The sequence below is a fragment of the Wyeomyia smithii genome, chromosome 3, assembly GCF_029784165.1.
Source record: "Wyeomyia smithii strain HCP4-BCI-WySm-NY-G18 chromosome 3, ASM2978416v1, whole genome shotgun sequence".
Classification (NCBI taxonomy): domain Eukaryota; kingdom Metazoa; phylum Arthropoda; class Insecta; order Diptera; family Culicidae; genus Wyeomyia; species Wyeomyia smithii.
The window spans coordinates 196,335,536-196,357,726 of record NC_073696.1 but is presented as its reverse complement, the minus strand read 5'-3'; the positions used below and the strand labels follow the sequence as shown (position 1 = coordinate 196,357,726).

Genomic DNA, 22,191 nt, shown 5'->3' with positions numbered 1-22,191 from the left:
ATGCATCGCAAGCAACACAGAATTCCAATAAGAAAATTGAGGATGTTAAGCAGCAATCGGCCGTTTCTTTGTGTGTCAGTACTGCTAACGATTCTAAACAGATTCTACTTTCTACAGCTGTTATGATGGTTCACGGTGATAGCAGTGCACTTTATCCATGCCGTGTATTGCTCGATTCGGCCTCGCAAATGCATTTTGTTACAGAACGTTTTGCGAATCTACTATCGCAGCGAAAGGAACCAGTAGATTATTTGGTTAGCGGATTAAATGGTTCAAATACACGTCTTAGAAATATGATTAGAACCACAATACAATCTTGTAATGGAGGATTTGCAACGGAATTGCAGTTTCTAGTTGCTCCACGAATCACAGGAGATGTTCCGTCAAAGTCTTTCGATATCTCGAACTGGCCAATCCCCAGCGGAATCGAGTGGGCCGATCCAGCATTTAACAAACGAGGACGCATCGATATGTTGATTGGTGCTGAAATATTCTGGGATCTTGTGAAAGATGATCGTATTACTCTTGCAAATAACTTACCGGTTCTTATGAAGACTGAACTTGGTTGGATAGCCGGAGGAGTGCTAACTGAACAAAGCGCAGTTCTTGCTCATTCATTTTGCCAAATTGCCAATGAAGAACGACTTGAAGATTTACTGAAGTGTTTTTATCGGCTGGAATCATGTGATGAGATAAATACTTCTAGGAGAAACGATCAAGAATGCTTAGATCATTTTAAAATGACTCATACTCGAGATAAGGATGGCAGATACTTTGAACGGCACCCCTTCAATGAACGAAAAAATGAATTGGGTGTTTCCCGCGAAATGGCAACTCGACAATTCCTGAATCTGGAGAGACGTCTCGATAGGCAACCAGAGCTAAAACAGCTGTACATTGACTTCATGGAGAACTACGAACGGCTGGGTCATATGAGTAAGATCGAGTTAGACGGAAATGAGGACCCAGAGTCTGCATTTTACTTGCCGCACCACGGCGTGTTGAAGCCTACGAATACGACAACCAAGTTAAGAGTTGTTTTTGATGGTTCTGCCAAAAGCTCTACTGGTGTATCCATCAATGATGTTCTCGAAATTGGACCGGTCGTTCAGCGTGATTTAGCTTCTATTTTGATGAACTTCCGAGGATTCCGTTATGTCTTTACAGTTGACATCCCGATGATGTTTCGACAAATCGGTGTGTTGAGCCCCGATAGCAGATACCAGCGTATACTGTTTAGAAAAGGCCAAGATGAATTACTGACAACGTGGGAGCTAAAAACTGTCACCTACGGCTTGGCCCCATCCCCATTCCAAGCTACGATGGTGCTGAATCAGCTTGCAGAAGACTACCAAAATGAACTTCCAGAAGCTGCGTACGCTGTCAAAAGAGGAACTTACATGGATGATATTTTGACGGGAGCTGACACACTGCCAGATGCCTACAAACTGCTACAAGATGTGAAGGCGTTACTTGCCAAAGGATGTTTCGGTACGCACAAATGGTGTTCAAATGTAGAGGTTTTAATGAAGAATGTTTCTGAAGAGCTCACAGGAGATAGATTTGATATTACTGACGACAACTCGCGTGCGGTTGTAAAAACCTTGGGTGTTGTATGGAACCCAAGGGAAGACTGGTTTTCATTCAACGTTGTGAAATGTGAAGCTAGTGCTATCACCAGAAGAAAGATTTTGAGCGAGGTAGCAAAAATATTTGATCCTCTTGGACTGATCGGACCTGTCATTACAACAGCGAAGTTAATACTGCGGGAGATTTCGATGCTACAAACGGATTGGGACGATCCAGTCCCTCAAGATTTGCTGCGAGCATGGCAATCGTTTCGGAAGGAATTGATGCAATTGAACGATCTTCAAGTACCTAGATATATTTCTTCTGAAGATGCTGTGACCGTAGAGCTACATGGATTTTCCGATGCCTCGGACCATGCCTATGGGGCGTGCGTTTACGCCCGCGTCGTACATTCTGACAGAACAACAACGATGAATTTGATTTCAAGCAAATCCCGAATTCTTCCTAAGAAATCAAATAAAACCAAGGCTATAACGACCCCTCGCGGGGAGCTCCTAGCAGCAGTACTGTTGTCACGGCTTATTGACAAGGTTCTGCAGTCTTTTGATCTGCGGTTCGATTCTGTTAACCTATTGACTGATTCGAGAATTGTATACTGTTGGATTAAGAAACCTCCGCAAAGCCTACAAACCTACGTCTCTAACAGAGTGGCTGAAGTACAGAAACTAACGGGCCACTTTCAGTGGCATCACGTACCGACAAATCAAATTTTATATCCCGTGGCCAGCGCCCTCGCGATTTATACGTGAACGATGTTTGGTGGAAAGGACCACCGATGCTGAGAACAGCAGCTATTGAAGCTAGTGAAGAACCTGAAATTCCCGATGAAGATTTACCGGAAATGCGTTCTGGAGTCAGCCTGCCAGTTACTAATGAGACCCCAAGGCGATTGCAGATTTTTGATAGAGTGAGTAGTTATGAAAAAATCTTTAAATCCATGACGTAAGTCGTTAGGTTTGCGAATTACGTTATATCGAAACGTAAAGTAATGATTAAGGGAACACATACTTCAGCAGAGCGAGCGCAATCCTTGCGATTAATAGTGCGATTAGTTCAGCAGGAATCATTTCAACCAGAAATTCAAACATTGAAGAAGAGTACCAAATCGAAGCACCGTCTATGCGGCCTCAAGGCATTCCTGGACCCGGTTGATGGGATTCTAAGAGTAGGCGGACGAATTAAGCACGCGTTTATTCCTTATGACAGTCGCCATCAAATGTTACTTCCAGCTAAACATCCGTTTACTGAGGCACTTGTGAGAAACAAACATTACGTCAATCTTCACATTGGACAAAAAGGACTTCTCGCGACAATTCGGCAACAATTTTGGCCATTGAATGTTAAAACGACAATTCGTAAAGTGATTCGAAATTGTACAAGATGTTTCAAGGCTAATCCGATAAAAACAATACAACTGATGGGCGACTTACCCTCGTATCGTGTACAGCCAGCACCAACATTTGCAAACACGGGTGTTGACTTCGCAGGACCGTTCTTACTCAAATCTAGTTCCGTGGGACGTAAACCATTAACCACGAAATCGTAAGTTTGCCTATTTGTATGTATGCTGACGCGAGCTATACACATCGAATTAGTATCTGACTTGACAACCGAAGCATTTCTCGCAGCCCTTCGCCGGTTCACTAGTCGACGTGGAATTCCGAGTAAAATGTTTTCAGACAATGCCACTAACTTTGTCGGTGCTCAAAATGAGTTGGTGAGATTGGCTGAAATGTTCAAAAATCAATTGGATGTTCGCAAGATTACGGAATTCTGTTCAATACAGGGTTTTGAATGGTCTTTCATACCACCAAGAAGCCCTCACTTCGGGGGCGTTTGGGAGGCAGGCGTCAAACAAGTGAAGTTTCACCTCACAAGAATTGTCGGAGATAGAAGGTTGTCCTATGAGGAGCTATACACCACCTTGACGCAAATTGAAGCCGTCCTCAATTCACGGCCCCTAGCACCGTGTTCGGATGATCCCAGTGACTTAACAGCAATAACGCCAGCCCATTTTTTGATTGGGCGAGAAATGCAGGCCGTAGCTGATCCTCAGTATATTAATCTTCGTGAATCGACTTTATCCCGCTGGCAACTAGTTCAGACTATGTTGCAGCATTTCTGGAAGAGATGGACAGCCGAATGCTTGCCTGAGTTACAGAACAGATCGAAATGGCACCAACATAGGAATATTCCTATGGGTGCACTTGTACTCGTCGTGGATCAAAATGCACCACCAATGCATTGGAAGCTTGGGAGGATCACAGCGTTACACCCTGGATCGGATGGAGTCACCCGGGTCGTTTCACTGAGAACAACCAAAGGAGATTTAAAAAGAGCAGTTACAGAGATATGTTTGCTTCCACTAAACATGGACAGCGAAGTTTGAAATGAATTTCAACGCCGGGAGAATGTTTGTCAAATTTTGAGCATACCTAATAATTTTCATATCCTTAAAACCAACACTTATTTAACATGCTTTGTAGAATATGCTTATTGCCAAATAAATTCATTGTACCGATGTAGCTACGAAGTGTCGGACGTGTTTTATATTATGTCCGGAAAAGTGGCCCTCTTTTAAAAAAACTACAGTCCACTAATGCGTTTAGATGACCAAATCGAATTGGAATAACTAGATGGTTTTGAATGCTAGATTAGCAAATTTTTGTGTTAAAACTCGAAGTTTTTAAATGCATTTTAACCCTAAAGGGAACAAAAGTTGACTAATTCTATAAAATGCATTTTGAAGGTGAAACTATGAACTTTCATCCTAAACGTGTTGTTGTTGCATATATGTGCAAACAAAGGAGTAGGGTGCCTCCAAAAAGTGTCATTTTAAAACGAAAAAATACCTGTAACTTTTTTCTCTGAAAAGTTAGCAATTATCTATTAGTGTCAAAATATGCAGTTTTTCACGCCCTAAAAGTCACTCGAACACCACTTTCAAATCCGACTAAAGCTGAAAAACTAGAGCAATAATAAGAATTTTTTTAGAACCACCCCGAATGAATTTGGAAAAATTGACCTAAAACAGTGAAGAAACGAGGTAGAGCAATAATTTTTTTAACAAAGTTTCATGAAATTAAATTAGCTTCAATTTTGTGGAAGTCAATATTGCTGTAAATAGTAAGATAAAAAAGTTACAATTTTTATTTTGAGTACAATAGGACCACCCTAGTAACAAGTCATACCAAAAGATAGATTCCTCTTAGTAAAGCAACTTTCTAGAAGACAAGAAATCTCTAGTATCTATGGTTTTCGACTTACAGATTTTTGTCGTGAAATTTCACGATTCCGACCATAGTGATCCCTTAGAGCTTCTTGTCGTTTAGAGTCGTCGACCGTCCGGAACCGGGCTTTCTTTCTATGCTAATGTCTAGTAGTACCAATATGTTGTAAAAGCCAGAACGGGCGTATCCGGTGTCCACGAACTGCCGCACGATGTCCTTTTTCGACGCAACGGGGTACCGTTCTTTGAACGCACACACTTCGAAACAGAGTAGCTTCACTGTTTTCGTCATCACGGTTGGAGTTCGGCTGATAAAGCTGGTATTTTTTTCTGCTGACTCATGGGTTCATATGATTGAAGCTGCATGCGTAGTTTTGTCAGTGCGTGTAGAGGTAAACCCGTGAAAAATCGGCAATTTTTGTTCATTTTTTTAGCGCAACCGTTATTGCCCGATCAAAAATGCTTATAACTCCGTCAGTTTCCAGCTGATTTTCTTCATTCTTGTAGCAATAAATTGGAAAGTTAGCGAAAAATTATAATATTACTGTGCAATTTGTTTTACTATTGAAACGATTAGAACCTTGTTTTGAACGCCGATTTCGACAAATCATTGTTGAAGAACGTCAACTAAAGACCTGGAAATAACCTCAGACGCCATTGTGGATTTCAAGATGGTCACTTCCGGTTTCTGATAAACAGCAAAAATGCCTTAACACCATCCAACCAGACCTGACCTGACCAGACATAAAATCCCAGACGAAACTTTTAAAATCACGTCTGCGATTTCTGGTTCCTGGAAAACAGCCATAAATGGCCGAATACCACTTAAATTGGACATTTTCCGGAATCAGAGTGATGCCCAGAGTCCATAAATTAACTCCAGATGTCATTTTCAAATTCAAGATGATGACTTTCATTTTCTGGGGAACAGCAAAAAATGACCAATGAAATATAGGTATTTTCGGAACCATGATAATGTACAGAAGCCGGAAATTAACTCCAGACGACATTTTGAAATTCAAGACGATACGACACCATGTCAGCTATATCTGCAACCCTTGAGGTAGCTCAATTTGTACAGTTAAAAAGCAAATCCTTGGTGCTACATTCCGATTCGGAATTTGACCTTCTGTTTTTTATACACAGACTTCGCAGCCGACTGTTAAAGTGTAGAGGACAATTGCGGGGCTAGCGCTAAGATCCTACTGACACTAACAGTCTCTCCCAGACCGAGACTCGAACCTACGACGACTGGCTTGTTAGGCCAGCATCGTACCTTGAGACCATCTGGGAGATTTTGATAATACATTAAACAGATTTCAAATAAGTTAATCTAACGTCGCGATAAATCAATTTTAGTATTGTAGGAGAATTGAGGCAAAATTGACATGTTGTTGACATTTTACGTGGATCAGATACTTACCAATCGATTCCTGAGACTTGTTCAGTCAATATAAGACAAATTTAACTCCCACTCATAGATATTAGCGCTTTGCCATTAATCCTCATACAAACTCGATACTATTTCGCTTTGTGAAATAAAATAAAACCATGTCGAAACCGTTTTCGTAGAATCACCGTTTCGAGCTCAGTTTTTGTCTGATTTTAGATCTGTTTTTTGAAAAAGATGGGTAAGAAAATGCTAATATGTGGACGAACTCCTAGAATTTTTATATTTGGCTTAAAAAAATGGCGTCGAAGAAACATCGAAAATTTCCGATTTCTCAAAAATTCAAACTGTTGCCCCTTGAGATGAAATGTGTTCAAAATTTTTTTTGTTGCATGGAATTTGTTTTTGCGTCAAAATACATGAAAAAACATACATAAAACCAAGGTAAAAAAATGGTTGCACTGTGTTAATTATTATAACATATATTTATTTCGTCTATTTTAATTGAATACCACTCAATCTAAAACCTTTGTGAAGAAGTACCTCAGTGCTGCACCGCCCGCCGGGTGCATCGGTCCAATAAAAAGCTGGAGTGTAAGCGATAACTTACATATTTTAGACGGCAGCCTCGTCACGAGACTAGGTATCGCAGCCCTAGTAAGGTAAGGTAAAATTCTTCAATTACAGTCTAACAATGTATACGCACCGAACAGAGCTAAACCCGATGACGAGAAGAATCAGTTCTATGATCTCCTGAAAAGATGTACAGTGAGTGCCCAGAACACAATATCAAGATCGTTTCTGGAGATGCAAATGCGCAGGTTGGGCAGAAAGACTTCTACCACCCCGTAATTGGTAGAGAAAGCTTCCACTCTACTACAAACTATAATGGCCTGAGGCTTATTAATTTCGCTGCAGCCAGAGGCATGACTATCTATAGCACTTATTTTACGAGCCGGAATATTCTGAAGCACATCATAGACGGCACTTTTCAGACGTTACAGACGTAAGGTCGTTCGTAGGACCACATATTATCTTGGATCAATATCTCGTTGTATGGAATATCCACGCCCGGCGGTCAAACGTATTGAAAATTAGGACAACCAGTAAAATACGGTTGAACATCTAGTGTTTAGCAACTGGAGGAGTGTCTGCAGAGTATTCGCAGGAGCTGATCGATAAGCATGTTGGAGAAACCTAAATGAACAGGGGAGACATATCTACGCACGACTAGCCCTATAGCGCGAGATGTGTTTGGTACAGCTGCGGCGAACACGCCCAATGAGTAATTTGACGCTGAGTGCCAGCGACCGACGTATGAGAAAAACCACGCCAGAGGTCATATGTTGGCGACGTCTGCGTCACGTCAGAGCAGAGATATCAAGCAGCTAGAGCCGCTGAAAAGAGACTCCGGAAAAAAACGTAAGCATCGAGAATGTATTTCTGCCGAGGTGAAAGGTTGCTTGTCTAGGCACGATGTGAGAAGCTCTACAAAAGGATTAACAGAATCAGCAACCAAATCGTGTCTGCCCCCGTGTATTTGCAACAACAGGGAAGGAAACCTGATTTTATCAATAAATTAGAGGTGACCAGGCTTTGAAAACAATATTTAGCGCGCTGTTGAACAGAGAGGAAGACAGCGGCGTCGAAAAGAGCAAGATGGATATTAAGAATGATTGACAAGCTGTAGATTCACCGTTCATGGTGATGAAATAAATAACGAGTCTATACCAACATCAAGGAGATAAAACACATTTCTGTTTCATAGTTTGTATTTCTCTTTTCATCCTGTTAAGTTAATTAGAAATACAACGTTACTTCATCTTCGACTAAAAGCGTGTTTCAATTAGTGCTATAGTTTAACATTATGGGTGAGATGAAGAAAGCAATTGCTAATGAACTGCAAGGGAGCTTTGAATTCCGGCCAAAAAAGTCGTATGCGAACAGCTTATCATATGCACGACCTACACAAAAGGCCATCGTCTCAGCTGTAGTAATTGTTTTCCCGTATCTTGTTCCACAAACTGAAGCCGTTGCAGGAGACCTTTGTTGGCGAATACGGATGAGGTTTTCGAAGGGGACGGTCCACTACCGACCGATTCACGCTCACGTTACGACAAATCTTCGGTGAATTTCAAGAAATCAACTTGCAGACTCACCATCTGTTCATAGACTTCAAGGTAGCGTACGACTCAGTGAGGAAAAAGGAGTTATGTTATATTATGGCGTAAAGAATGTGATACGTTATGATACCATTGAAGCTTCCACATCATGCGTCAGGGTAGTCAGTGAGTTTGAAGCAGGGTAATGAGCTGTCAAAGTTATTGTCGAACAGCGATCAGGGATCTTGCTATACAACGTTCATCATGTCACAAGTCAATGGTGGCTAGATGATTCTAGTAATCAGTACATCTGGTGGTAGTGAATCTGGATCAGCCATCAGTTAAGTGTGGCTTTGGTAAGCTTCGTAGCAGCAAGGTTACAGATCCGCTTCGATAAAAGAATGGTTGCGGGTTCGAATCTTAAAAGAATCAATTCATTGTCAAAGGACTTAAGCATAGGTTTATTCCACTTACCCTTACTTCTGGTTAATCTTTACCTATATTACTGCGACTAACTCTTGACAAAATAAATTCCTCATATAATAAAACAGAGGGACACACAGTTTAAACTTCTCCAGGTAAATAAAATTGACGATACTTGGCAGAAGGAATAACAGGCTTGTGAAGTATTTATCACGCACGGATAAATAATAAGCATATCACCTACTCTCAATAGCGCAATTCTCGCTGAAACAAGGCCACTAATGACACGTGATTTGGGGCCGTTCCTGAATCAAGTGGTCATAAAGAGGGGGACGCGTCGGATTTGTCAAAAGACCATTCAAGACCACGCATGGAGGCGGGGGGTCAACGAAATTTTTTCCCGACTTATAATTTATTGTTGTTACCAAGTCAAGAATGAAGCTTTTGCATTTTTTTTTCTCCGAAATATGGAAACTAATGAAAGTTTAATATTAAAAATAAAAAATTGAGTGAACTTTTGGCACTTGACACATTATAAGACCACGTCGTTAAAGTCGGCAGAAGGGAGGGGGAGTTAACCCAAAGACCACGAAAGACCACGAGAGAGGGGGAGGGGGGCTAGGTGGCGTATAAGAAGTGATTAAAATGTGACCACGTGGTTTACTAACGGCCCATTTTACTAAATAAATTCAAGATGACGGCCAAAATTTTTTAAACTTTATATGAAAGTCCTAGAAGTATAAATCAAAAAATTTTATTTTTTTTTCGATTTTTTGGTCCTTTGGCAAACGAGGGGTTTAGCGACTGGAAATAACTTAAGTTCAATTATTATTTTTTACCGCGCTCAAGCAAACTTGATCAAAAAATCAATACAAGAAGACCTCCTGTCACTAGTAGTCTGTTTTAAGCGAGAATGGCCCAATAATAATAATCACAATAGATCACCGGTGAACCATATTGATACCAGATGTAATTTGAAATTGTGTCTCCACCCAGACCCATGCGTCCACAAGTAATAAATTCGAAACTGTGCCTCCGCTTGATCCCGTGTATCCACGAGTAGCTGATGCTGGGGTTATGCATTATTGCCTGTCCTTCGTCAGCGTAACTTGTTGCTTTAATGCCAATGTCAAACGCGCATATTTTTCTCCGCTAAACGCGAAACAAACTTTCACCCCACATCAGTAAAATATGCTGACCGAGGTTTACTTTTCGCAAGCACTGAGTATTATGCTGGGTAATATTTACCATTGTATAATGACACAGGTAACAAATAAATTACACTGGCTAACGGACAAGAGTGTAATGACCTTTACGAAGCCACAATACAGAATGCGGCTGAGCTATAACCGTTAAATTAACTCTTTCTTCAAAATCATACAATTCAAAGTTTTCGAATGACAATTTTTACTCTCAGAGGAATGAGCTCTTTCAGTTAGGAGAGCTTAGGAGACTCACGACTACTCTAGAAACATGACTGAAGCTGTTGTCTTCGCAGGACATCCTCAAAACCTGGATTTCAGAAAAAATACAACGATGATCTGAAAATTGTTTACCCTAAGTCCATATACCACAGAATGCGGAGTCGTAGACGAGATAAACCTATGCTGCCATTCCGAACATAGTTGTCTCATGTTCTACATAAACCTTATGCGCGCTGGGAAAACTATGATTGGCACAGCAGTATGTACCTTGTAAGTAGTTGTAATTGTCATAGGCGTCATTTGCACGTGTGATAAAATCAACTACACTCGACTGATTATATCAATGGGTTCATTTATCGTTTGCACGTTTATTTTTCTCTTTGCCAATTGGATATTACCTGTTATATTTATAGATTTTCTAGTACGGTTTCAGATAAAATAAAACAAAATAAAATATTCTGAGATTTAACACACACTAATTATTTTGAAGTCACTATCACTTACAAACCTATTTCGTTATTTTACAAGTTTTTATGCTAATTGCTCTCATTAGTATGGTTTCTCCGTTTGAGCAAATCACAGCATGTTGGTGCTACTGTTAAAAAACTAGCGTGTCATTCCAACAACTCAAATAAACTAGCGCGTCATTTCAACAACTCAAATAAAAGTACTTTAAGCCTTTGGTAAATACAACTCTAAACATTCAAACGTGGTTTGCCTACTGCAGCATCCGCCATGTGTCTTCGTCTGATGGTTTTCATCCTATGATTACAGTATACTCTCAAGAATATGGCCGCAAACACGATCAGCACTCCGAAGATGCCCAGCCTCGAGATACTATGCTTGTAGATCAAGCAAGACAGTAGAATGGCAATAGCTTGACGAAGAGTCATGATTATCGTGAAGACTACCGCACCGAAAGTAGCGATAGTGTAGAAAATGAACAATTGCCCAATCGCGGACGATATGGAAAGGACAACACAATCCAGAACAAACTTCGGATGCTCGGCAGCAAATTGTAAAGAACTGTAGAAGCCACCCTGCATGGAAAGTGAAGCTGCCGTAAACAGTGTACTAAATAGATTAACTCCACACATCATTTGGATCGAAGACATCGAATACGTTTTGAACAGCTCGCCTTGCCAGTTCGAAGTGAAGCTATCGAATATCATATAGAACGTCAGCAGCAGTACTCCTGTCAGCGTCGTCATAGCCGTTGTTTTTGACTCATCCGTTGAGCCAGTGAGGAAAAAGATCATCCCCACTGATATCATAATAGCAGTAATATATTCATAGAACTCATACTTGTTGCGAGACACAATTTTACCCATTATCATAACAGGTACTATTTTACAGGATTTAGCTAACACTTGAGTAGGAAAGCTGACAAACTTGAGGGCTTCGTACTGGAACCACGCGCTCATAATGTTGGAGAATGATGCGTACGAGTATTTGTACAGAGGAGCTCGTTGTCGCAGTTGACTTTTTGCGGTAAGATAAACTGCTGTTATTAGAAATCCTAGAACACGATTAGTAAACACGAGGAACTGAGAATCTTTGAAATGTGCTTTCTTCTTGTCAGCGTTAACATATTCTTGAGTCATGATTTTTTCTTGCAGAACGCCCCACGTCAAATAGGATCCCATTAATCCAAGCAGACAGTAAACCAGAAGGAAACAATCCTGCATAGAGGTTCTTTTAGCGCCTGACCCTCTATCAGCTGTTTTGCTCTCTAATCCACGTTCTCCATCCGAACCGCTTCCGAAGCATACTCGCACTACATTCCCAAACAATGATTTATCGGATCGCTCCAAGTATTTAATGCGGCGAGTGTATTTGTAAATCAATAAACCGGGAATGAATATACAAATATACCCCAGCGTGTTAACCGACAGCCTCAGTAGCCAGGAATACTCTTTTGACTTTCGGTCGATCAACTGCGATAACGTTAGTTCTTCCTCCTGTGCTTGAATTACAGTCCCATCTGCAACGGCAACAGGCGGAACAGCTGGCCCATCGCCGAGACTTTCATGCAGGATGCTTGAAAACAGTCTAAACACTGTTATGGTAATTATTAATACGAAACTGTAATTGTAGAACATGATTATGTGTTATTATTGAAAAATCGTAAGCCGCACACTTACCATATTATCAAATCCGGAACAAAGTTTCTCATTTTAAAAGTTTACTAGAAATGTCGTGCAATATGTTAGTCCTAGTTTAACGCTGGTTAATGCTGCATTATGTGTCGCTTAAAATCTATATGGCTTCGAAGTGTTACAACAATACTCTACTGTTGAGGAGTTGAAATTGTGTCTGAAAGAGACTTTATTTTTAAGACTTTAGATAAACAGTTGCGATACACGCAGCACGTAACATTCGACTATGTGGTACGTTGTTTTACTATGAGCTACAATAAACGTGCGCGCGTTCCTGTCACTTTTATAGGATGTTAGGAAATTGCAACTAATTATTATTCAAATTTTATTGCACTTACAATTAGAAAGCACTACACTTTTTCGACTGCGTAACGAAATGTGCCGTAACAAGTAACAAGCTTCGAGACCACAGGCAAATCAACGAAACAGCTGATTCAACACATAAACGTCGACAGCTCGACAAAAACTTGCAATATCGCTTAAAACGACAGATTTACTTCCATGACTGTTCCTAGTTTGCTATCCTTGTAAGCTGCGATGTGTGTTTACATTTGCAACATGCATCGAATCTTGCGACAGTCTATACGCTAACAAAAGGTACATATTCTTAAATCGAGTGAAAATAACTCACCTCTACTGCACTGAAAAAAAAAATCTTGGCAGTTTCTACTACAGATGGTTTTATAAACATTTTAAATGCCATCTACTCAACATAATGTTAGGTTTGGTTGCACTCCGATCGGTTGGATTGTTTAGCTATATGTATGAGTTATATGTTTAGCTATATGTATTTTCTAAAAAAAAAACGTGATTTCTGAAAATTTTCTATTGTTGTTCTTTAATTTTTAAGGGGTTATATACCTTTTTAGTTTTCAAAAAAACCGGAAAAAATTTTATTACATTATCTTCAAATACAACATCTTGAGAACATTTTCACAAATTTTCATAGAGATCTGAGCAATAGGAAGAAAGTTAGAGCGATTCGCAACGCGCCTCGCCACGGCCGCATAAGCTTCAAAGCATAAAACTTGAAACTTTACACGCGATTATCTCGGAATAGTTTTTTCCGGAAAATGACTTTGCCGTGATCCTGATTGCGGGAAAAGTACTAAACCGATTTCCTTCATCTTTTTTTTTAAATTTTCGTTATAACATTCGCCGGTCCTTGAACGATCGCTTTTTGAAACATACAGTTACATTTTGCCGCAACAAATTTTTTAATGCAATTTTTAGCGCTCAAAACGTGCATTTTTTGGGAAAAACGTTCCCGTTTGCACTGAAAACAAAATACTCATAAAGCGATCGTTCAAGGACACGGCACACTTCTAAACAAATGAAATAATATGAGTTTTTCGATTTCAGTTGACCCGCTGAGTCTCTATCAGGATCACCGCAAGCCTCTGCAAAAAAATAGCGTTTCGGGGAAACGGCCATTACTCTAATAATAATTGGTATATCTCAAAATCAAACATATTTTCTTGTTGTTGATAAACTGTACTTTCAGAAAAATACCACTTTAATGCAATGAAAATGGTGCTATGCACTTAAAAATAAATTCAAACTTCCCTCATTTTTCTCGACCAAAAAGGTATATAACCCCTTAAATCACGAGACAAAACTGCGATTAGGAGCGATTTTTATTCTCAATTGAAAAATCGAAGAGCAACGACACAATATTTAAAAAATCACGTTTTGCTAAGAAAATAACATTCATTTAGCTGATATATTGTCGGCTTGCGACCAGAATGAACCGAGGACCATTTTTGAAAAAAATGGAGTGATCAATACCAGCTGATGTGAAAGATGTGTGTCCTTTCAGCTGGTCTCGAGGTACCATGCTGGCCTAACAAGCCAGTCGTCGTTGGTTCGAGTCTCTGCTCGGGAGAGACTAATAGTGTCAATAGGATTGAGCACTAGCTTCGCAATTGTCCTTCACACTTAGCAGTTTCCAGCAAACAATTTTGTTGATTTACAGCCTAACAAGCTATTATTCAGTGGATTTCGGCTGAACTATAGCTTAACAAGCCGTTATCCAACAAAATTGTTGATGGGTTGGCTGCGAAGTCTGTGTATAATAAAACATTAAGTCAAGTTTCGAATCGGAATGTAGCACCAAGGCGTTGCTTTGCTTTGGATGTGAAACAAAATATTTTTCATGAAAAATGAAATCATTTGAACAGTTCATATTGATATAATAACAAAAATTCTATGGAACAGCCTATAAGAAACATACGGGGTGGTTTAACTTTGAACGCCGATTGCTCAGAATAATGTTTTGGCGCTTGAATCGGTTTGGCTGCACGACGACCACCTATAAATCTAGGCTGACCAGATTTTCGTGGGATAAAAACGGGACAAATGGGTTCAAAAAACGGGACACATGATAAAATTGATTTTTGAAAAATTTTACCAACCAAAGCATACAAACAATTATTCATTACCTTGATGAACTTGCCCGATCCCGAAAAGTGTGATTTTTTGCAATGAGTTCCTGAAATTTGTCACATGATGATCGAGATTTTGACTAACAATTATCATGGTCTCAACTTTCAATCGCGACTTTTTCATCAATTCACGATAGGAGATGTCCTTCCACTGGTGCGGTACTGTCAGGAAGGCACAAAACGTACTCAGTAATATTAGAAAATCCTGGCTGCTTGGAAATTTATTTTCCATTTACGAAAATTTCAATGCAAAGCTCTATTTAAGATTTTTTCAAGGAGTATCCGAAAACGGTACAAAATGGCAAAAAGACGGGACGGTTGAAAACAGTCGAAAAAACGGTACTGTCCCGTTCAAAACGGTACGTCTGGTCAGCCTATATAAATCAGCAATCCGTTAATAGCTGAACAACCCAAGTAACCGTAAACATTAGAAGATAGCACTTTATTGGCACTAATTCAGCTAGCCAAATGCGTATAAATTTTATATAAACATTGTTATTATTTAACAACATTACGGTAAACTAGCATTATCGAGAGTTAAATATGCGTAGTGAAGCAGTGCTTTAATGCATTTGTAAAAAGTTTTTAATTTTTTCGTGTCAAATTGACAGAAACAGGTTTAAAACGAGCGGTGATTCTTACGATTCTTAGAACACTATGGTATCCTTGGGTGGTGCTTATTCACGTACATCAGAAGCAGCCGAAACAACAATGAACGAACGCATGAAATCAACCATATGGATTATTTATGCATTTGCATTTTTCACGTGCACAAAACGACTTAAAAACAATAATGTATTCAATAATCAATCAATACAGAAAGAAAACTTTGAACAACTTTGAGGTTTTGACCGAGAAATTGTGAATAATTGGGTTGTTTAGCTATTCACGGATTTTTTAATTTTTATATCTCAGCTGTGCTAAGGGCATCCTCAACGGTGCGCTTCTATACCCCGTTTGGCAGCGCTCTATCACCACTTCATACCGTACCGGTCGCTACTAAACGAGCTAGAGAAATAGCAGCTGGGCCTCCGGCAAGCATCGCGCTCTCAAATTTGGCAGCCCGATAGCAGCGCTACTAAAGGTGCATGCTGGAGAAATGTCAAACAGAGACGATAGCAACGACCGGTGTGAAAACGGGAGGGTGAGCAATATAGCCGCGATGTACAAAATCGCCATAACAACTTAAATAGTAGCGCACAGTTATGGATGCCTTAAGAGAGCTAAATGAGCTAGGGGCTAGACACCTTTATTTTCATGAAAAATATTTCGCATATATTACACCATAGAGCTTTCTACGCCAGATCTCACCAATACAGGCTTAGTCTGTATCCTAATAAAATCGATTTGTTCTCAACCAATAAATCAGCTGATATTCAATTTCGAAAAATATTGCACTTATGAATCCTAGTTCATTAGTGTTACCTGTTTTAGCTAACTTTGTTTTAGTGTAAAACCAGATGAAATAAAACTAAAAATCGGCTTACAACTTGAATAAAATCTCGGGGCAGGAGGAAATTTTTTGTTACTACCAGCGTGTTGATTATTTGCAACCAAAATTAAACTTGTATTAGTGAAATCGACCACTAATACTTGTGCAGATAGGAAGGTCTATATTGGTTGATATATTTTGATATTTATCGTTTATCTGTCAATTGACATCCTCCAAAGATAATGTAACGCTTGATGTAACGGCAATAGATAGAGGGGTGTCCGAAAATGGAACGGTAAATACTTTTTAATATTGAATATTGGGAATATTTCGCAATATATCAATAGTGTCTTACCCCTAGTAAAAGAGTGTAATTTTCTGAGCAAAACGTGATTTTTCAATTTTTTTATATCATTGTCTTTCGATTTTGAAAAGAAGAATTTAAAATCGCTTTAAATCGCTACAATGACAGTTGTTACATGGGCGTACTGTCATTGTAGCGATTTCGGGAAGTTTTAATTCGATAGAACGACAACTATAGAAAATTTTTGAAATTCACGTTTTGGTTAGAAAATGCAGCTCTTTCAGATGATAGAAAAAACGGAAAAAACTAATAGAGCCCAAATATCATAACTTTCACGCTCATTATTTGTTACTCTAAAGTGAGTTAGATAAGACCCATTTTTGAAAAAAGTGGAGGTACCCTAATTTGAGTACTTTTACGGTTACTCACTTCTGAGTAAGGGCGTCATACGTCAAAAACTGAATAGAATCTACTCTGTTTATGCAAACCAGGAATTAACGAAAATGAGTACAAGTTACCCATTTTGCCTAAATTTGGAAATTTGATGATTCCTGGTTTCTGTAAATCTGACTCAATAAATATAATAAATTCAGAACAATCATGTTTTTGTACAGTACGCACACCAGAAAATCCGTCTTCATCCGTCACCAAACACTGCGAAGGATTTAAATTGTATCGATTGCATGTATTGGGCACTGTACATCGATTCAAATGTTTCCGTTCATTATCACGAATAAAAGCCCGACTTAAAACGGCATCGCAGGACACACAACATGCGGTTGTTCATTTTGAAGAGATGTTTTTTAGGTTTTCAAATCCTCTGCAATAATGATGTTGGGCTGAAATTGTTATGGAATATTGTTACATGTTGTTTGTAATGTAATTGATTAGGAAATTATTGATTTGATGAAAGATCAAATACTTACTGCTAGCAAACAAATGAAAAGCGACACCAATTGTTCTTCGGAAACAAATAATATCGCTGTTGAAAACTTTTGACATATACATAAACTCAGGGGTGAGTAAACATCATGGATAATAACTCAAAACTGAGTAAACATGTTAATTATGAAAATTTGGGTAAATGTTACTCAATTATCCAGTACCCGATAACTCACTTTTTGACATTTTGCATAAGAATACCAAACTGAGTAGATCCTAATCAAATTAGAGTTAAAATAAAGCAGCGTGTTAATCGCTTTTTATCACAGTGAATTTTGCTGCATGGTACTTGCACTAATTTGAAGTTAACCACTTTCCTCACTAGATTTTAGAATTCTCGCTACACAGAAAAATAAAACTACCTGTTTTTCTGTTTTAATCAAACGTCACTTACAGGGTTACTAGATATGTGGGTTTATTTGCAAAACGCTGATTTTCAAATTATGTGTGAAGATCTTTGTAATGTGCATTATCTCTTATTGTTTGTGCTGATTTTCTGGAAAGCAAAATTCTACAGCCTGTAAAAGCGCACTTTTTTTAATCTCGGGTAGGTTTTTTTTTGGATTTCAATAATAGATTTTCCGGGATTTGAGCAGTTTTGATATTTTTTTTTAAATATCTGGCATTTCTGGTCACTCGTGAGTTTGTAAACAGTCATGTTGAGTAAAAAGTTGTTACGAGATTTTATTCAATATCATGCATATGATTCAAAAATCGTTATTGAGAAAATCAATAAACGTTATATCAATTTGTCGAACCGGTGCTACACGCAGTTTGTACAGCAATGTTCCGGATACGAGCACGACTGTGCGGGTTCGTTTCGCTCCCAGTCCGACGGGTATGTTTTTATCTTTAGTATTGAAATTTTAACTTCGTAAAAAACCAAACCTTCTCCAAAGGGTTCATGCATTTGGGAGGATTAAGAACAGCCCTGTTTAACTATTTGTTCGCCAAGTCACATGGAGGAAAATTCATTCTTCGGATAGAGGATACGGACCAGGAACGCTTAGTAGAGGGTGCAACCGAGCAAATTTATCAAGACTTAAAATGGGCAGGAATAGTACCGGATGAGAGTCCCTGGAATGAAGGACCGTACGGTCCCTATGTTCAGAGTTTACGATATGATATCTACAAGCAGGAAGTGAAAAAACTAATGGAAGACGGCAGAGCTTACTACTGCTTTTGCTCGGAACGAAGGCTCGATTTGCTAAGGAAAGATGCTGTCCGACTTCGACAAGTGCCGAAATATGACAATAAATGTAGACATTTGACGCCGGGTCAAATCGCTGAACGGCTGGCTAAAAATGACAAATTCTGTATACGCTTCAAGTTAGACTCAAAGGCAGACGAATTTCAAGATTTAATTTATGGAAAGATCGTTTACTTCGTGGCCCAGAATGAAGGAGATCCGGTAATTATTAAGTCGGATGGTTTCCCTACCTATCATTTTGCTAATGTAGTTGATGACCATCACATGAAGATATCGCACGTTTTACGAGGTGTCGAATGGCAAATTTCAACTCCCAAGCATATCCAAATGTTTCAAGCGTTTGGATGGAGGCCGCCGCAGTATGCACATTTACCGCTTGTAATGAATTCGAATGGATCCAAGCTAAGTAAACGTCAAGGAGATGTGCAACTGGAGCACTACAGAAGTATCGGCATATTCCCTCAAGCGCTGTTAAATTTTATCACTCAGAGTGGCGGTGGTTTTGATAGAGAATTGATAGACATTACAGGACCCCAGCTGAAAGACCTGGTTGACAATTTCGATATAAAGAAAATCAATGCACACTCTAGTCGACTGAATCCAGATTTACTGTGGCAGTGCAACCGAGAGGAAATAGCCCATCAGTTGAAGCACTCCCCAGAGAAGGCGGATGGCTTGGTGAAGGAAGTCATTAGGATGGTACGAGAGGAGTACAAAGATCACCTCAAAAGCTTAGATTTAGATGAAAAGCATGTGCGGGAAGTTTTAGAATGGTCTATCACGAGGATTGGTTCTTTGCAGGATCTAGTCAAAGGGAAGCTTTCCTTCCTGTGGGTACTACCTCAGCGATCAAAAGACGCAATAATAGATGCCGGTAAGTTTCGATCGCTTGATGAGAAAAAAAACTAGCGAAACATGATCATTTCTTTTTGCAGATATTTTAAAAGTGCTGGCCAAAAATTTTGCCACCGAAACGGATGTTCCGTTTACCAAAGCCTACATCAGTGACTTTTTGAAAGCATTTGCCAAACGTAACCAGATTGCGTTCGATCAGTTTATGAAATCCCTGCGTGGAAGTCTCAGCGGGCTGCGAGAGGGACCCGGTGTTGCCGAGATGATGGAAATTCTGGGACGCGAAAAAACTGTAGAGCGAATTCTGCTGGCCGCGAAAAGAAAATAAGACTTGCTAGGGTCGGAAATGGCCTTTATTATCAGATTGAACGTGGTTGGATTAATATTGCATTTTATCGGTTAGGATACATGGAAACTACATACTTGTAAAGTTAATAGGAGATAAATGTAATCTACTGTTACTAGCACAGATTTTCATATTTGTTCGATTTTTTTCTTATTGAGAAAGCTACCTTATGACACGAAATTGATAGAAATATCGGTCGATTATTCTAATAAAACCTTATTCTCTGGTAATTTAACACTGACTTTGGAGAGAATCATTACTACTATCATCTGGCTGCTGGTAATTTTTTCTATGTAACATTTAATAGAATTCGCGATCTGTTAAAATCATCGGTGCTACCAGTGTCCAAGCGTAGAGCCCTACGCAAAACCAGCTGGAGATAATTTTCACCCACATGGAAGCAGCATTAGCGTTCAAAGTGTCCAGCGATGAGTTTGGTCTGTGGAAATGAAATGGGTTGAAATTACAAGCACATCTCCACAGTGCATTTGGGTTGTACTTACTGGTACCAGTTGGTGAGGGTCATCATCACGTACAATGTAGCAGTGATGAAAACGACGTGGAACAGTGACCATGAATAGGCGACCGCTTCTTCCTCATTGTCGCGTACTTCATTACCCTGGTGTCCGCCGGTACTGGAGCCGCCATCATCACTCAGCGTTGCTGCTAAGACTGAACGTGTTAGCGATAATTGGAATACACAAAACAATCCATACGGTAATCGTGTGCAATTTTACCAGGCCACCGATCGGTTAGATAGTAGTAGTACAAAGTGCAGGTTGTTACAAAAGCGCAAAAGAAGACATTTATCGGAATATTAGTTTTATTTGAGATTGAAAATGAAGTGACCGATGGTGATGTTATAACGTGCAAGGGGATGAATTAGATAACACAGAAAAAAGCAGAGGAGCCAAGAGGAAAAGGTTTTCACAAATTTGGATTAAGTTTTTCGCTTACATAAATGCGAACGGAAGCAATTTTAAATAAATTATAACAATAAATCATTGTATTGATTGAGAGAGGACAGTTTGTTATTCTACGTTTACTGAGTCCTAACGCTTCGCACGAGCGATAGTGAATAAGGACAGTATACATATCTGAAAATCGAGCAGGCCGAGGTACAGTGTAGTTTTTTTTTGTTAAAAATTACATCAACAGGCCTTGTGACCCAAATAATTTTCTTATACTAAAAATTACGTGCTAAAGTCAAGAAGCGGGTCTTCAGTATCTCGCGGCTGCTGTCAAAAGTCCAGGGCCTTGGAGTCAAAAATTGATGCGTTCAAGTACATCAGAAATATCAAAAACCCGAGATGGCTGCCTTGCGGAATGCCGAGGGAGCGGAGAAAGATGTCGAAAAGACTCCATCGATGTTCACTACTAAACACCGGTCAGACAAATACGACTGAAACCAGTGAAGCTGTGGCCCTCCGATTCCAAGCTTTTCTAGTTTCGCCACGGAGATTCGGTTGAACAGAAGATTTGTGGCCGTTGATCACTTAGGCATGAACCCGTTTGGTTTGTCTGCAATGGACTACTTAAAGAACGAGAAAGTAGGTTCATACAGGACGAACTCGAAGAGTTTCGATATGCAGCAAAGAGCGAAGATTCCATAAAAGTTTTTAATATTTCTGCCCAGAAATCGATTAGGGTAACGGGGGTATTTTGGCCAGCTTTGGAAAGTGTTCGCACAGTTCATTAAAAGCAAACACAATTTTTCAAAATAAATACCTACTCTATTATACCATTGTTGAAAGCTAAGTGTCTATTTTAATATACACCGTTTAACAATGCAATGTATTGAAAAACATCCTAGAAATATCAAAATTTATACAAAGTACTAAAAACATATTTTGGTCCACCAAATTTTTACTTTGGCCCACCTTTATATCTACAGACGTGTATGGAAATAGTTCGGACTAATTATATTTAAGATCATCATCGGTATTTTTAGAGCAAAATAGTGGGTTTGAGGAGAACATCCTTCTGCTGTGAATTTTTGTAAATTTTAGGCATCTGAAAATGAAATGATTTGGCTTATAACGGTTTAACAGGCATTCTCTTCTAATTTCATATCGTTAAATGTGATAAATTAAGAAGTAATTACCTGTAAACTGTTACACGTGCAACGGCCGAACGGTAATCAAAGAAATGTCAAAACTTGGCATGGCCAAAATATGTTTGCTTCAGAAAGAGGCAAACATATTTCGGCCATGCGTTTAACCACTTTTTCACCTTTTTCTAACATGTTAGAGTATACAAACTGTTTCTATGACATTTTATTGATGTTATTACAACAACGAATTGTTTCAAAAGCATACATATTTGTTGCAATAGCTTCCGGACG

General features: G+C 39.3%; 4 protein-coding genes across 8 annotated transcripts in view; 2 read left to right on the top strand and 2 right to left on the bottom strand.

Moving 5' to 3' along the window:
- Positions 1-125: 125 nt before the first annotated feature.
- LOC129728978 (uncharacterized) lies at positions 126-2,339 on the top strand. The gene has a single exon (XM_055687453.1). The coding sequence runs from the start codon at positions 126-128 to the stop codon at positions 2,337-2,339; it is 2,214 nt and encodes a 737-aa protein (XP_055543428.1).
- Positions 2,340-10,506: 8,167 nt separating this feature from the next.
- LOC129731773 (adenosine 3'-phospho 5'-phosphosulfate transporter 1) lies at positions 10,507-12,891 on the bottom strand. 3 transcript variants are annotated; one of them, XM_055692022.1, is made up of 3 exons: positions 12,656-12,891; positions 12,303-12,597; positions 10,507-12,243 (listed from the first exon to the last, which is right to left on the bottom strand). In XM_055692022.1, exons 2-3 carry the CDS (start codon positions 12,332-12,334, stop codon positions 10,854-10,856), a joined length of 1,422 nt encoding a protein of 473 aa, XP_055547997.1. In that variant the 5' UTR covers positions 12,335-12,597; positions 12,656-12,891; the 3' UTR covers positions 10,507-10,853. The 3 variants fall into 3 exon arrangements, with proteins under 3 accessions (XP_055547997.1, XP_055547998.1, XP_055547996.1); XM_055692023.1 differs by having other exon boundaries at positions 12,303-12,484; XM_055692021.1 differs by having other exon boundaries at positions 12,303-12,474.
- Positions 12,892-18,044: 5,153 nt separating this feature from the next.
- On the top strand, positions 18,045-19,980 carry LOC129732819 (probable glutamate--tRNA ligase, mitochondrial). Its single transcript, XM_055694095.1, has 3 exons — positions 18,045-18,277; positions 18,339-19,523; positions 19,585-19,980. Exons 1-3 carry the CDS (start codon positions 18,136-18,138, stop codon positions 19,827-19,829), a joined length of 1,572 nt encoding a protein of 523 aa, XP_055550070.1. The 5' UTR covers positions 18,045-18,135; the 3' UTR covers positions 19,830-19,980.
- The window catches only part of LOC129732820 (serine incorporator 1), a 30,997-nt gene continuing 28,642 nt past the window's right edge, over positions 19,837-22,191 (bottom strand). The window contains exons 3-4 of one of the 3 annotated variants that reach the window (XM_055694097.1): positions 20,351-20,513; positions 19,837-20,286 (exon numbers count right to left, since the gene is read on the bottom strand). In XM_055694097.1, the coding sequence (XP_055550072.1) occupies positions 20,148-20,286; positions 20,351-20,513 (302 nt within the window). In that variant the 3' untranslated portion in view covers positions 19,837-20,147. Of the gene's footprint in view, positions 20,287-20,350; positions 20,520-22,191 lie in introns of all 3 variants that reach the window. The other 2 variants (XM_055694098.1, XM_055694096.1) reach the window with 2 other exon arrangements.

Bases quoted from the DNA above. Each gene is read 5' to 3' on its own strand.
- LOC129728978 (XM_055687453.1), top strand. From the start codon at position 126: ATGGTTCACGGTGATAGCAGTGCACTTTATCCATGCCGTGTATTGCTC.
- LOC129731773 (XM_055692022.1), bottom strand. From the start codon at position 12,334: ATGAGAAACTTTGTTCCGGATTTGATAATATG. The intron at 12,244-12,302 runs GTAAGTGTGCGG...CTACAATTACAG, and splicing joins GTTCCGGATTTGATAATATG to TTTCGTATTAATAATTACCA.
- LOC129732819 (XM_055694095.1), top strand. From the start codon at position 18,136: ATGCATATGATTCAAAAATCGTTATTGAGAAAATCAATAAACGTTATA. The intron at 18,278-18,338 runs GTATGTTTTTAT...CCTTCTCCAAAG, and splicing joins TTTCGCTCCCAGTCCGACGG to GGTTCATGCATTTGGGAGGA. The intron at 19,524-19,584 runs GTAAGTTTCGAT...TTCTTTTTGCAG, and splicing joins AGACGCAATAATAGATGCCG to ATATTTTAAAAGTGCTGGCC.